Here is a 16,729-nt window from a genome sequence, read left to right as displayed (position 1 = left end):
GGGCGGGCGCCCCTACTAGGGCCCAGAAACGCCGGTTGCAGAAATATCTGTGGCATAGCAGTGACTCCTTAGGCGTCCTAATGGGCTCGGGCATTACAAGTTGAATAGAAACTTATTAGGGTGCTTAACTCGTGCAGTTTACGATCTAGAGAGGGAGACAGGCATTCATCACACCAATGCAATTAAAGCTGTGATCGGTGCTGCTGCTGCTACTGCTAAAGTCACTTCAGTCGTGTCCGACTCTGTGCGACCCCATAGATGGCAGCCCACCAGGCTCCCCCGTCCCTGGGATTCTCCAAGCAAGAACACTGGAGTGGGTTGCCATTTCCTTCTCCAATGCATGAAATCGAAAAGTGAAAGTGAAGTCGCTCAGTCGTGTCCGACTCTTAGCGACCCCATGGACTGCAACCTACTAGGCTCCTCCATCCATGGGATTTTCCAGGCAAGAGTACTGGAGTGGGGTGCCATGATCGGTGCAGAGGGAGAAAATAAGATGCTCCGAGAGAGTGTAGAGGCGAACATCCCCCACTCAAGGAGGTCATGAAAGGCATCTGTGAAGAAGTTGTCTGCCCACCTTTCTTAGTAGCTGTAGGTGCCCTGTAGGTCAAGGCCGGGAGAAGGACGGTGATCTGGTTGGTTCTGCAGATGACAGATTGCTTGAGATCCGTCGGTGGGGCAGATATTTCCTGGAGATGCGCTCTTAAATGTTCAGATTTTCCCACTAACAAATGGGCCCCAACGTCACACACACCTTCAGGAATGAAGATGCAGGATTAACATGTGACATGATACTATTAAATGGCCTGCTATTTAAATGTTAAAAGGTTTATATTAATAGGTTAAGTAGTTTTCTGCTACACTTTAAAGCTTTGATGGTTGACAACTATTTATTTAGAAATATTAAGTACTGTTCAAGAGCTAAATAGTGGGTATAGAAAGCCAGATAGACTGAGATCTGCCTTCATAAAGTACCCAGTAACTACCAGGGAAGAGAAGTAGGTTAATTGATTACAGTGAGATGTAGTAAAGGGTATTTTTATGTTTTGTGTAGGATGCTATGATAGCCCAGGAAAAATCACATTGGGATTGTAAAAGCCTTTGGGGAAATGGTGCTTGAGCTGAGTATTAAAGGACAAGTAGAAATGGGAGGATGAATGGGGTGGAGTGGATATTACAAACACTGGACTATGGATCCCCTATATGAATGCCTGGTGCTTTTAAAGAGCTGGAAGAACTTCCCTGAAAAGAGAAAAAAGAAAGGCTGAAAAGAAAAGGAAAATAGTGTAGATAGCAGCAAGAGGTAGATAGTAACCAGGGACTATAACCTAAAACACCTTGTTTGAGGAGCTAAAGAATTTTTAACTTACTGTCCAAAAGTTAAAATAACCAGTAGCTTAGTAAGATTTGCTTTTGGGATAAGACATGAGTATTAGCAGTAGACTGGAGGAAAAGAAGATCCAGTTGGAGACCGTAAGAGGTAGAAACTATAAAAGTATACTATAAACCACACTCACTTGGGGCCTCCTTATCCTTGAGAGATCTGAGTACTCTTGTCTCTCCCACTTCTGAATCTTCCTGTGTTGGGCTTCTCTCTCTCTCATCCTGAGCTATCTCTTCAGATCTGTTTGGGCAGGCAAACTCTGTTCCTTTCTCTTTAAGAACCCCAAGTATTTCAGCCCTTGGTGATGCTTGGTTAAGTTTATACAAAGTTGGAAGCATTATAGCTACCCTTCCCAATGCCAGGTCTCTAAGTGCCATTCCTACCATGTGGTCCTCCCTACTGTATGTAGCTCCCCAGTCCACTGCATCTCTTCAGGAGAGCAGCCCCAGCAAGCCAATTTCCATCCCTCAGCTTCCCCAGGATTCCAGTGAACATAACCCCCACCTCCACCCCATCTCTGTACAGTTGATGACTGACTAGAAGTGGTGAAAACAGGCTGGGATCCTGGATAATGATAATATTCACAAAGAGTCCAAGAGGAAAAGTCTGGCTGAAAAGACATGAATGCTGTTAGGAAGAGGCTGAATCTGAGGTACCTGAGAGACACTTAAATGGAGGTATACAGGGGGCAGTTGGGCACATGGGTCCGGAACTCAGTAGAGAAGCCTGAACAGAAGCTAGAGGCATGTGGATTTTCAGTACGTGCTGGTAATTGAAGCCATGACTGCAGACGGGGCAGCCAGGGAAAGCAATCAGAGTGAGAAGAGCAGACTGAAGCAACTCTGCGTTTAGGAGATGAAAGTCCAAAGGGACCCAATAAAGGGAACTCAGAAGGAGCTAACAGATTTGACAGCAGAGGACTAGCCAAATAGGCAAAGCCAAAGGAGGAAGGGACAACCAGCAGATCAAATAGCTCAGGGAGGACAAGAAAAAGAGGAAGGGACTTACCAATTTGTTTTGCCCACATGGGGCTCAACTGATGACTCATTGATTGTGGAGTGATAAGGGCAGAAACCAGATTAGAGAGGGAATGAGAGGTAACAAAAGAAGAGATAGGATCAGACTTATCTTTGCAGGAAGGAGAGAGAGGATGATGAGGGTTTTTTGTTTAGTTTGATTTTCAGATGGGAAAGTGTGAGGAAGTTTATGAGCTTAGAGTAAAGATACAAGTGAAAATGGTGGAATGGCGGGGGCAGGGAGGGGGGCACAAATCTACAGCCTTAATAAACAGGAATTGGTAGCTCTTTTCCTAAGAGAGGAAAAAGGGAGCCAGATGGACATGAACATGGAAGAGTAAGTTAAGGAACTCTCTACTTGACAGCCTCAGTCTCAATCAGGCAGAAAGGACTTCTTAGAGCCTTAAAGTAAGGCTTCTGTAAAGAGTGAGCAAGACGTTGAGGTAAACAGTTGGAAAAGGAAAAGGGGGAATGGGAGAAATTTCCTAAACCTGCGGAGGGATCATCGGACAGAAAAAGCACATCAGTTTCACCATCAAGCCACAGGACCCATGGATGGAACCAGAGAGGATGAATTAGGAGTCTTGCTCCAGGGTGGAGTCTGGCTGACGGAGTACAAGCGAGAGACAAGGAAGCAAGAAGGTTGGTGGGAAGGGCTGTGAGAATTGGATCAGAGATGGAAGTAAATGCAGAATAGTAAAAATTCGATTGTCAAGAGCTGTGCAAGGTTGGGAACTGTAGGAGTACACGGTGGGAGAGCTTCTGTCCTGGAGGAGACATCCTGCCGAATATCCTGCCAAAGCTTGAGATCATAGAGATGAGCCAGACAAGGCAAGGAGAGGCACGAGCTATAACCATGGGACAGGCAGCCAGAGTAGGGCGGAGGGGAAGGGACTGTCATCACCAACAGTGTTGGCAGGACTGGGCACACGAAAGTTGAAGTGGACACATGAGGTCCAGGATGGTGGCAGGACTAAGGACAGAGAGGAAAAAACTGGGCAAACATCAAAGACTTCAGGGAGTACAGAGAAAGCTCAGAGAGAAGTGAAATGGAGGGGGCAAAGCCCAGTGGCATGTGGTCTCTCTTAGGAAGCAGTAAGAAGGCCAACCCGCTCTGCCTCCAGTAGAGGGGAGATAGGCTCTTCCACAGAGGGCAGAAGAGAGGTGGAGTGCTCACGATGAGGTCAACAGTAGACTTTGTTTATATGCGAAAGGAGAACCTGGCCCAAGAGAGGGTTGGCAAGGAGGGCTCAGTGCAGGAATGTGTCTGGAAGAAAGAAATGTCAGAGCAGAATGGGAAGGTGGGAACTGGTACCCTAGGGAGGTAGTGCTAACAGCAACATGGGCCAGGCTAACCTCCAGATCTGGCTTCCAGAAACATCAGTGTGGACACAGCAGGACTGAAGTGGTGTTGAGGTACTTTGATCTCCAGGCCAGAAACTATGTACTAGTTTTAATACCCTTGTCTTCTCCCCTCCCCAAACCCCCAACTTCTCTCCCTAAGAGTAATATGGAATCATTCTACCAAGCATCTTTTTTTTTTTTCTTGAGGAGGGGTGGTAGGAGGTGGAGCTGCACAGCATGCGGGATCTTAGTTCCCCGATCAAGGAGTGATTTCCTGCCCTCTGCAGTGGAAGCTTGGAGGACTCACCCCTGAACCACCAGCAAAGTCCCCGTTTCAGTCCCAAGTATCTTAGATTTGCTTCCTTTGGTAGGATCTGCACACAGTCTCAGTCTTATGATGATGAGCTGGTCATTGTCATCCAAACTTTCCTTATCAACTACCATTGCCTACTTCGGCTTGAAAACTTTTCATTCTGAAAATACTTGCAGCCTATGAGAAGAGAATGGCAAGAGAAGAGAATTATCAAGAACTTGTTTGCATCCTGAAAGTTTTCACTTAAACCATCTTTTCAGTTAAAATGACTTGGTAGTTCACCAATCCATTCACTGACCGTCCATAATATGGCAGCTGTGCCAATTCTGGGTTACAGAAAGACCAATGCAATGTGACCTCTGCCCTCAAAGTTTATCATCTAGTGAGAAACATTTCCCTGTGCCCCATGGAAAGAATGTTACAATTTTGTTTAAAACTGCAGTGGGTGCTTTCTTCCCCAGGGGCTGTAGAGAGTGGCAGGGCAGGTCACCTAGAGCCACACATGGCAAGGAAATGTGGGATTCATCCTGCTTGCTAGGTTTTCACAGTATTTCTGGACCAGTAGCCACAGTAACCTCCATGTTCTGGACCCAAGCCCCTCCTCAGGGGCTGAGCAGAGCCTCTGGTGGCTGAGCTGTGCCAGGAGCAATGAGGTTATCATCTGTGCATGAAGGAGAAAGAAAATGAGAGGATGAGAAGCAGAGGCTCTGGGGTCAGCAAAGGTGAGAGCTGGTTCTGAGGGTAGAGAAAATGCTGGTCTGGTGGCTTGGTGCAGAGAGGAAAGGGGTCGAGCAAGGCTAGTCAATGAGTATAAACTAAGGAAAACCCTCCAAACATGTTGCACAATGTCTCAAAATACAGCAAGGGCTTGGTACAATTCTTGTGCATTTTCACTATGGCAAATACAGAGCAGCACAAAGCAGAAAGTTCACATTCACAATAGAATGACTACCAACACCTGCTCCATACACAATTTGTTCACATGGATTGTTTTTATGGAATAAGAACAGAGTTCAGCAAATTCATTTGCTTCCAAATGGGGTAGAATCCACTTCGGGGTTTCCCTCAGGCCCTGGTGGCTCAGTGGTAAAGAATCTGCCTGCAATGCAGTAGACCTGGGTTCAATCCTTGGGTTGGAAAGATCCCCTGGAGAAAGGAATGGCTACCCACTCCAGTAGTCTGGGCAGGGAGAATTCCATGGACTGTACAGTCCATGGGGTTGCAAAGAGTCAGATACAACTGAGCAACTTTCACTTTCAGCAATGTTATATGTAAAGGCAAATACGCTTTACCAATTGGTTTAAATATGGCAAGTAATTTGATTCAACAGAAAGAAGCTACAAGAAAGCTGATTTAACCATGACATTTTTTCATTCATGCATACATTTGGCAAATCCTTATGGAATTCTTACTATGCACTAGGTATCAAAGACTGATTTCTAACACTCCCATCTTTTTTGGCACCAGTAATGCCAAGGAGAGGATGCAGTGGCCCTAGTAGATCAGGAACCCTGGCATTAGCCAACAGGAAGTCCAGAGCCAGCGCTCTCTGTGGTTTCCTAGGAAATGAACAGCAGGAAGCGAGGGGCTTATTCCACAAACACAAAGGCTGCACCGTCAGCCCCATCCATCCCCACTATGACCTCAAGTCCTCAAGGAAACGAAAACCTGCTCTCTTTCAAAAGGCACACCTCTTGATGCTGTTGCAGGAAAATGGGGTGCAAGAGGATGTTGGATGAGTCCTGGGATGGGCCATCAAGTGAGGGTCCTTGGCTTGTCACAGGAAAGAATTTAAAAGGGAGCCAATGTAAAGGGACAACAAGTTAATCTGTTAGACAGAAACACACTCCACAGGCAGAGTCTGGGCAGTCTCAGAAGGCCGAAGGTGTGGAGATGGTTAGTTTTTACGGGCTGGTTAATTTCATACTCTAATGAGTGGGAAGATTACTCCAACATTTTGGGGAAGGAGTAGGATTTCCAGGATTTGGGCCACTGTGCACTTGTTGGTCTTTTGTGGCTGGCCTAGGAACCGTCTTGGCACCTGTGTGTATGTATTTAGCTTATGCTAATATATTACAATGAGTGTATAATGAAGCTCAAGGTTTACTGGAAGTTGAATCTTCCACCATCTCAGTCTTAACCAGTTCTAACCAGTTTATGTTGTATTCTGTTCTTAATGGTTGTGTCATTCTTTTAATGGTTGTGCCCTGCTCCCTTCCTTCCTGTCCCAGTGCTGTCCACAGGTTTGTGGGACTAGAAGGATGATACAATCTTACCTTCCTCCACCCAGAGGTCAAAGAGTTCATCCAAATACCCAGACCAACCAACCAATTGTGTGTCAGAGCAGGTAGAAGGGGCCTGAGGGAAAGAGACCCAGACGGTGGAAGGAAATGACCTCAAAGGAGACTGCACCTTGAGAAGTTTGAGGCTGAGGAAGCAAGGAGACTGGGGATGTGGAGAAAGCTGAGGAGATGGAGGTACATAGGTTGCTGGAACACGAGAAAGGCAGGGAGCAGTGTCGAGCTGGAAGGGAGTGGTTCTGAAGGTAGATCCAAAAGCAAGAGCCAAAAGTACTCTTTCGGCTGCCCAGTGTTGCAAACCTGCAAGTCTCTTGAGCAAATGAACGTAAACCAGAGGCCCTACTTAAGTCTCACATTAACAGTTCCTCAGTTCAGTTCAGTTGCTTAGTCTTGTCCCACTCTTTGCAAACCCATGGACTGCAGCACGCCAGGCTTCCCTGTCCATCACCAACCCCAGAACTTGCTCAAACTCATGTCCATCAAGTCGGTGATACCATCAAACCATCTCATTCTCTGTCTTCCCCTTCTCCTCCTGCCTTCAATCTTCCCCAGCATCAGGATCTTTTCCAATGAGTCAGTTCTTCGCATCAGGTGGCCAAAGTATTGGAGGTTCAGCTTTGGCATCGGCCCTTCCAATGAATATTCAGGACTGATTTCCTTTAGGATTGACTGGCTTGATCGCCTTGCAGTCCAAGGGATTCTCAAGAGTCTTCTTCAACACCACATTTCAAAAGCATCAGTTCAGCACTAGACTTTCTTTATGGTCCAACTCTCACATCTATACATGACTACTGGAAAAACCATAGCTTTGACTAGATGGACCTTTGCTGGCAAAGTAATGTCTCTGCTTTTTAATATGCTGTCTAGGTTGGTCACAGCTTTTCTTCCAAGGAGCAAGTGTCTTTTAATTTCATGGCTGCAGTCACCATCTGCAGTGATTTTGAGCCCAAGAAAATAGAGTTTCTCACTGTTTCCACTGTTTCCCCATCTATTTGCCATGAAGTGATGAGACCAGATGCCATGATCTTAGTTTTCTGAATGTTGAGTTTTAAGCCAGCTTTTTTGCTCTCCTCTTTCACTTTCATCAAGAGGCTCTTTAGTTCTTCACTTTCTGGTATCATCTGCATATCTGAGGTTATTGATATTTCTCCCGGCAATCTTGATTTCAGCTTGTGCTTCATCCAGCCCAGCATTTTGCATGATGTACTCTGCATACAAAGTAAATAAGCAGGGTGACAATATACAGCCTTGATGTACTCCTCTCCCAATTTGCAACCAGTCCATTTTTCCATGTCCAGTTCTAACTGTTGCTTCTTGACCTGCATACAGATTTCTCAGGAGGCAGGTCAGGTGGTCTAGTATTCCCATCTCTTTAAGAATTTTCCACAGTTTGTGTGATCTACACAGTCAAAGGCTTTGGCATAATCAATAAGCAGAAGTAGATGTTTTTCTGGAATTTTCTTGCTTTTTCGATGATCCAGTGGATGTTGGCAATCTGATCTCTGGTTCTTCTGCCTTTTCTAAACCCAGCTTGGATATCTGAAAGTTCACAGTTCACATACTGTTGAAACCTGGCTTGGAGAATTTTGAGCATTACTTTGCTAGCGTGTGAGATGAGTGCAATTGTGAGGTAGTTTGAACATTCTTTGGCATTGCCCTTCTTTGGGATTGGGATGAAAACTGCCCTTTCCAGTCCTGTGGCCACTGCTGAGTTTTCCAAATTTGCTGGCATATTGAGTGCAGCACTTTCACAGCATCATCTTTTAGGATTTTAAATAACTCAACTGGAATTCCATCACCTCCACTAGCTTTGTTCATAGTGATGCTTTCTAAGCTCCTACTTTCTCTAATCCAATCTACTTTCCAAGTACAAATAGAATAATGATTTCCCACTTAGTTTCCTTATATTGCAAATAAATATCCATCCTTGTCAGTGGTGTCATTCTATGTAGTCTTTATAATAACTCCCTATATAAATATAGAAATACAGTTTTAAAACCCTGCTGTATATATATGCATGCATACTAAGTCACTTCAGTTGTGTCTGACTCTTTGTGACCTTATGGACTGTAGCCCACCAGGTTCCTCTGTCTATGGGATTCTCCAGGCAAGAATATTGGAGTGGGTTGCCATGTCATGCTCCAGGGGATCTTCCTGATCCAGGGATGAAACCCTTGTCTCTTACATCTCCTGCATTGGCAGGCGGGTTCTTTACCACCTGGGAAGCCCAAGTGTGTGTGTGTGTGTGTGTGTGTGTGTGTGTGTGTGTGTGTGTGTGTGTATACACACATATGTAAACAAACATAATTTTATTTCTTTCAAACTCCAATCCAGGGGGATCTGTCAAATCCTTTTGTGCTAGATGTGAGGTTACTTAATATCTTGGCCACATTCCAAGGTTTTCTTGTCATTTTTGTTTGTAGAAGAGTCTAAAACTGAATTATTTTGACAGGTGATCATCATTTTAGGGCCTGAAATTTTCAAGTCTAAAATTCACAGGCAGGGACTTCCCTGGTGGTCCAGTGGTTAAGACTGCATGCTTCCAATGCAGGAGGTGCAGGTTTGATCCCTGGTCAGAAAACTAAGAGCCCATATGCCACATGGCATGGCCAGAAAATAAAACTTTAAAAAAGTAATATTCACAGGCAAGATATTTGGCTACTTAGGGAGATATTTAAACTGACCAGCAGTTCACCTGTGAGGCAGAATTCTACAAAATAATCATTTTGTAAATCCCCCTTATATGACTCTGAAAATTGTCAAATAAGTTTTGAACTGTGCTGTTCATTCCAGACATAAATAAATCAACTTAAGGTCCTGGAAAAACTTGTCCAAAGCTTAAGGTGGATGAGGTTTCCAACTCTTTGCTTAAATTGCACATCTGCTCATTAAAACTAATTAGTATTTTCTGTCATTAATGCTAGAACATCAAGCTTCCTACTGATGAATTTCAATCCCATCTGGAACATATATCACACAGGCCAGGGATTCAGAAGCAGTTGCCCTGTATCATTATGTCACATTACATGTTATCTCATTACAATTTTATAAATTACATGTATAATAAAAGCTGGGTTGATAATCTGACACTGCCCTAACAAGTTCTAGGAATCGGTATCTCTGGTATTCTCCTAAAATAAATCTGCTAGCCAACTACTAATACTGAAATTCAACCAATGTCAACACACTCTGAAGACCTGTCAGAGTTCTCTCAGAGTCTTCAGATAAGCAGAGTAAGATAAGAAAAAAAAAATCTTTCTCCCAGTATTCAAAAATAAGAAAGGCTTCAGAGATTCATAAGAAATTTATTTTAAAAAATAATAAAATTTAGGATACTGATTTAGGGCTGTTGTATTTTTATGCAAGGGATGTGTTCCTAAAGATTTTATATAATTTAAAACATTAATTTAAGACAGAGCCTGACCAAGTGTAGCCTTTATTTTTGCTTATATCATAAAGAAGAAATGCCATGTAGCAATGCTTAAATTAAGTTTACAATTTACTAACTCCACTGAAACAGGGGGGAAGGGGCAGGGCACAGCACTTAAAGAATGACATAGCTCTTGAGGATACAGCATATACTGGTTAGAAACCACTAAGCCCAGGGTAGTGGAAGATTCAGCTTCCAGTAGATCTTGAGCCTCATTACATGCTCATTGTGAACATTAGCATTTGCTAAATACACACCTACAGGTACCATGACAGTTCTGAGGCCAACTATAAAAGGCCAAAAAGTGGGCAGTTGCCCAAATCCTGCAGATCCAGCCTGTTCCCCAAAATAGTTGGAATAATCCTCCTACTTGTTAGCCTATGAAATTACCCAGCCCATAAAACTAAGCACTCCGTATTTTGGGGCCGCTCTCGCCTTTTGAGCAGGACAGCATTCTGTCCTTCTCAAATTTAATGATTCCCTGTTCTTTTAAAATGTAGTAACCGCTGCAGTGTGTGCCAGCCGCAGGACTCTTCACTTGATTTTTCTCTCACATTTTGGGTAACATCTTCACTCTGATCACTAAGAGTCCTCCCTAGCCCCTTTCCTTTCCCCACCATCCCAGCCTAATTCCCAGTCTTGCTCCCTCTCTACCTTGCCCCTCCAGGCCTTCCAGAGGCAATAATCCTGGCCCTGAACACCACCCTCACCTGGCTTTCATTTCACTTCTCCCTGGTGCCCACCTGTTGCTACTGCCAGGTGCCAAGAGGCTCAGCCCCCTGGCTGGGCCCCTTTACACAGCCTCCTCCTCGTGGGCTCTGGCTTCCAACCTTCCCAGGTAGATGTAATATTCATGACCACATTTCTGAATCCTCTATAATTCAACCAAATGGATTAAACTTCTGCTAAATCCAGGTGTGTGAATGATGGTGACTCGAAGGTGGGCAGGTGGGGCCTCCATTAAAAGAGTGCATGGTCTACTGGGGAAAACAGTGTGTAAGAGGCTGTGACTCTCCTGCGTGGGGTGTGAGGGTGTCAGGAAGGCAGAAGAGGTGACATTCCAGCTTGGCCTCGAAGGGTGTGTCTGACTCCCCAGTTAGAAATGGGGAGAAGGGTGACACATGGAGACATTCCAGGCAGAACACTGCCTGGGTCGGAGGCACGGAGGACATAAAAGGCTTTGGTCTCTTCAGAATACCAAGCACACCAGTGCTGTTAGAGACTGAGTTCTCACTAAATGTTTCCAATTATGAAATGTTTTCCCCATTCTAGGTAAGGGAAGAAAAGATTTTATAGGACAGAACTTGAGTGTGTGCTCACGCAGATCCTTACCAAGGGTAAACCTTATCCTTGAAAGTATTGAACAGATCCTTTTTGTAAATATCTCAAAGTCAATTTCAATCAGAGGACAATCCAGTCACTCATGTGGGTTATCAAACTGGTTCATGCTCTAGGGAAAAAGTAAAAATAGATGACCCAGTGAGTCTCTTTCATGCTCTACGGAGTAAAAAAGTAATGAAACTGATCTTCTTGGCCTCGTAAAGAGACCCAGAAGGCAATTTTAAAAGCTAGTGACCAAACTGGAAATATAGCAATTATCCTAGACCACTCCTTCAGCCTCTACCTTCACTGGAAATTACTAACCAAGATCTGTAATCATTTGCCTAACCACTGAATGACTCCATTGTCCTGGCCACCTTCCTCCTTTCCTTCTCAGCCCCTACCTCAGGTTAATTCTCACCTGATGGGCCAAAGGTGCACCGTGACTAACAGGTTATTTGATGGGGCAGTGATGGCGAAACCAGGTTGTCATTTTCTATCTTGATGAGAAATGTTCGACTGTTATGTTCCTGTAGAACATGCGGAACTGTGGGCTACATTTCAACATGCACACATACAGTTCATGTACTGGACAGTTACCACACTGCTGAGAGTTGTAAGTGTGTACAGGATACACACTACTGTATATAAAATAGATCGATAACGAGGTCCTACTCTATAGTACAGGGAACTATATCAATACCTTGTAATAACTTACAATGGGAAAGAATCACATATATATATAATTACGTGTATATATTTATGAACTGAATTACTATATTGTACACCTGAAACTAACACAACATTGTAAATCAAGAACACTTCAATTTAAAAAAGAAAAAATGCCTCTAGTACCTCTAGGAACTCAGGGAGGAGGGGCATATTCCCTTGAGCACCTCCCACCTCACTGCCCAGTTTGTGCAGAGAAGTACATTAGCCTCACACCTCATCTTCCTGTTTTGTCCCGGAAGCCAGTCCTTCCTCACTACTGCCAGAATCCACTTTCCAAGAACCTTTCCACAACCTTCTTCACCTCAGCATGGTAGGCAAGGCTCCTCCCCACCCCCAGCCCCCTGAGCCATCCCTGCTCTCTGCGGCACTCTCTTCTCACTCCCTCCCTACATAAAAGCATTTTTATCTGCTCTGCCAGGAGGCATCTGAGCGCTCACTCCTGCCCCCCTGGCAAACTCCAGCTCACCATTCAGCGAGCAGCTCCACAGCTTCCTCCGGCAGGCGCCCTCACCGGCTCCTTCAGACCCCCAGCAGCCCTCTCGCCCCACAGGGAGCCAGCACTGTACTGCCCACCAGAGCACCTGCTACCTGAGCTCACTGTCCACCGATCAGTGAGCTCCTGGAGGACAGCCCTAGGCGTCTTCATCTTTAGGTGCCCAGCAGTGTTTGGGACAAAACAGATTCTCAACAAATGTTTGAGAAGGAATAAACAGAAGAATGAAGAGCTCTGAAAATATTTTAGCAACAACAGCATCAGAAAAACACACACACACGCACGCACAAACACAAAAAGACAGAGAGAGAAATAAGCACACAATTTCCCAAACTCAGTGCTATTAAGAATAAAATTATTTTAAAAGATAATGGCATGGCATACTTATATTGGATATTGCAGGCAGAAAGTCATGCTTTGACTTTTTTTTAATATAAAAGTGTCACTGATATCATCTCCTGATTTTAAAGATATTTAAAGTGTGTTATACTTAAATAAGGGCTTCCCTGGTGGCTCAGAGGTTAAAGCGTCTGCCCCCAATGCGGGAGACCCGGGTTTGATCCCTGGGTGGGGAAGATCCCCTGGAGAAGGAAATGGTAACCCACCCCAGTATTGTTGCCTGGAGAATCCCACGGATGGAGAATCCTGGTAGGCGACAGTCCATGGGGTCGTCGGACACGACTGAGCGACTTCACTCACTCACTCATACTTAAATACGTAATGTGTTCAGTTGTGCATGCTCAGTAGCTCAGTCGTGTCCGACACTTTGCAACCCCATGGACTGTAGCCCACAAGGTTCCTCTGTCCATAGGATTTCCCAGCAAGAACACTGGAGTGGGTTTCCATTTCTTTCCCAGGGGATCGTCCCAACCCAGGGATCGAACCTGCGTCTCTTGCATCTCCTGCATTGACAGGCAGATTCGTTACCTGGGAAGCCCCTAAATATCTAATAGTCATGACTAATTAAGCCAGAAATGGTCACTTTCTTCTCCTTGTTCCAGCTTGAAATAAAGATATAAATCAGAAGATACAAAAATTTGGTGACTAGCAAATGCAAAAATCTGATGTACGGGTATCATTCTAAGTACTTAAAATATACATCAAATCAACCAACTACAAGGCATTTTTTGCCTTCTCTGCCAGCTTTTTCGCCTCCTTCTCAGGTCAGTCCAGCTAACAGCTCATGCAGTGAACTTCATCAATGTGTTGTGCGGGCACTGAGCTCGATGATCCCTACACCCACCCCTCCCCAAGTCTGAGGAACACTAGGTCTGGTCTGAAGACTTCCCTGGATGTAACTGCCAGATGAAGGGCTCTTCCCATTCCAACCAAGAGCATCTTGCCATTTTCCTGGGCATGATTTGCCCATCCCCAACTTAGAGCCTCCATAAATGCTGTCCTCTGGAAAGCTTCTCTCCCAAGAAAGCCAATATATCCTCCTCCTGTCAGTCAGTGGTTCCCATTCAGGGGTGATTTTGCCCTCCAGGGAATATTTGGCAATATCTGGAGACATTTTTGGTTGTTAAAAGTGTTGCTCCTGGTATCTAGTGGGTAGAGGCCAGACATGCTGCAAAATATCCTACAATGCACAGGACACCCACATATACAGACAAAGAATTATCTGGCCCCAAAATGTCAAGAGTACTTAGACTAAGAATCTCTGCTCTAAGTTGAGCTTTAAATTCATCTGTTTGAATTAGGAAATATTCCCAAATTAACCACACCCAACTCTGACCATGCGCTTGTTTTGCATAACCACAGAATGTACAGAGTGATCTACAGTAACTTGGATGTGAGGTTGAGAATCATAGAGTCTCTGGATAGAATAGGACTTCAAAAGTCATAACAGTCTAACCACTTCCTTGTCAACACTGCTTTGTAAACTCCATTTCAATTGCTGTCTTTCTTCAAAAAATTATAAGCAACTGCATTAAAAACTCCACATCCATTCACTCTGCACGTCTTAAGCATCTGCTATGAAACAAGCACTATTCTAGGCACTGAGGACAGTGATAATTAGACATTATCTGTGCTCTTGTGGATATTAACTTTGGCAGGATAGATATTTTTTTAATTATATAACTTCCATAGTGGTAAGTGCTCCAGTGGGAAGAACATGGTTTACCTGATAACAGGAGCTCCTTAAACTGATCTGTGACACCCAACAAGGCTTCCCTGAGGATGGCACATTTAAGCACCTGGTAGGCATTCAGTCAGTATTTGCTGAAAAAATAGAGGTGAAGCATGAAAGATGAATAGAAGTTATCCAGATAAAGTGTGCAGAGTTGGGAGGAAAGAGAAGGGGAGCTGAGTAGCCACAATGGGTTTAAGATGCCAATGAAACATCAAGATAGAGAAACCAGAGCCCAGATAGGAGGGGAGTTTGGGGGGAAATGGATAAATGTATATGGACGGCTGAGTCCCTTTGCTGTTCACCTGAAACTATCACAACCTTGTTAATCAGCTAAACCTCAATACAAAATAAAAAGTTTAAAAAGGAGAGAGAGAGAAACTGTTTGGTCTGTTGAACGTAATTGTCTGGAGCCCAGAAAAAAAGGCTGGGATCACAGCCAGGGGACCTCCAATCCAACATGTAGGTCAGGAAGAGGAGGAAAAATCAATGAAAGACTAGTAATGAGAGGCCAGAGACACAGGCAGAAAACCATGAAAGGCTGTGTCATAGAAGGAAACTTTTTAAGAAACTCAGTGCTGGGTATTGAGCAGTCTGTCCTGACTATAACAAGCATCCTACAGGATGAACTAACCACTGTTTTTTATTTTGAATTAGCATAAAATCTCTTCCTGATGAATTTCTACTTCAAGTTTAAACATGTTGATCTGAGTAGCAATCAGAGTTCAATTTTGTGGGTGTTTTCATTTATGACACTCAAATTATTTAGACCTTAGGGTTACAATGCTCTCCCAGCTACAGTATCAAAGGGAAATCGTTTGGAGCCAGGATTTCAGTGGCTTAATAAACAAAAGATGTATCTAGCAACACACAATTAGATCTTGATTATCTGCGCCAGTGAGAGGTAGGAATATATGAATAAAATTAATGGAATCTAAAACCCCAAGTTCAACCTTTTTTGCAATTAAATCAGATCAGTCACTCAGTCGTGTCCGACTCTTTGAGACCCCATGAATCGCAGCACGCCAGGCCTCCCTGTCCATCACCAACTCCCGGAGTTCACTCAGACTCACATCCATCGAGTCAGTGATGCCATCCAGCCATCTCATCCTCTGTCGTCCCCTTCTCCTCCTGCCCCCAATCCCTCCCAGCATCAGAGTCTTTTCCAATGAGTCAACTCTTTGCATGAGGTGGCCAAAGTACTGGAGTTTCAGCTTTAGCATCATTCCTTCCAAAGAAATCCCAGGGCTGATCTCCTTCAGAATGGACTGGTTGGATCTCCTTGCAGTCCAAGGGACTCTCAAGAGTCTTCTCCAACACCACAGTTCAAAAGCATCAATTCTTCAGCACTCAGCCTTCTTCACAGTCCAACTCTCACATCCATACATGACCACAGGAAAAACCATAGCCTTGACTAGATGAACCTTTGTTGGCAAAGGAATGTCTCTGCTTTTGAATATGCTATCTAGGTTGGTCATAACTTTCCTTCCAAGGAGTAAGCGTCTTTTAATTTCATGGCTGCAGTCACCATCTGCAGTGATTTTGGAGCCCAGAAAAATAAAGTCTGACACTGTTTCCACTGTTTCCCCATCTATTTCCCATGAAGTGGTGGGACTGGATGCCATTATCTTCGTTTTCTGAATGTTGAGCTTTAAGCCAACATTTTCACTCTCCACTTTCACTTTCATCAAGAGGCTTTTTAGGGTATTCTTTCTGCCCCCTTCTGATGCCTATGTCAGAAGCTTTCTCTATCTCCTTTATACTTTAATAAAACTTTACTACACAAAAGCTCTGAGCGATCAAGCCTCGTCTCTGGCCCCGGATTGAATTCTTCTCCTCCGGGGGCCAAGAATCCCGGTGTATTCGCGTGATTCAACAACAACCTTTCATTGCCATCTCTTAATATTGTCTGCTTCTGTTAGGTCCATACCATTTCTGTCCTTTATTGTGCCCATTTTTGCATGACATGTTCCCTTGGTATCTCTAATTTTCTTGAAGAGATCTCTAGTCTTTCACATTCTATTGTTTTCCTCTTTCTTTGCGTTGATCACTGAGGAAGGCTTTCTTATCTTTCCTTGCTATTCTTTGGAACTCTGCATTCAAATGGGTATATCTGTCCTTTTCTCCTTTGCCTTTAGCTTCTCTTCTTTTCTCAGCTATTTGTAAGGCCTCCTCAGACAACCATTTTGCCTTTTTGCATTTTTTTTCTTGGGGATGGTCTTGATCACTGTCTCCTGTACAATGTCACAAACCTCCATCCATGGTTCTT

The 16,729-nt window shown here is 44.2% G+C and overlaps 1 protein-coding gene across 2 annotated transcripts in view; it reads right to left on the bottom strand.

Moving 5' to 3' along the window:
* Positions 1-673: 673 nt before the first annotated feature.
* The window catches only part of EAPP (E2F associated phosphoprotein), a 49,691-nt gene continuing 33,635 nt past the window's right edge, over positions 674-16,729 (bottom strand). Inside the window, exons 6-7 of one of the 2 annotated variants that reach the window (XR_015149768.1) lie at positions 4,049-4,231; positions 674-751 (exon numbers count right to left, since the gene is read on the bottom strand). Coding sequence is in view for 1 of the 2 variants with exons in the window: in XM_086363627.1 (XP_086219753.1) it covers positions 4,210-4,231 (22 nt within the window). In the remaining variant the exon portion in view is untranslated. Of the gene's footprint in view, positions 752-3,835; positions 4,232-16,729 lie in introns of those variants that run through there. The other variant, XM_086363627.1, reaches the window with a different exon arrangement.

Source organism: Bos grunniens, chromosome 21, assembly GCF_055505025.1.
Source record: "Bos grunniens cultivar Pamir isolate PY7600 chromosome 21, Bosgru_T2T1.0, whole genome shotgun sequence".
NCBI lineage: Eukaryota > Metazoa > Chordata > Mammalia > Artiodactyla > Bovidae > Bos > Bos grunniens.
Note: the sequence above shows the minus strand (reverse complement) of the source record. Positions and strands in the feature narration are given on the sequence as shown.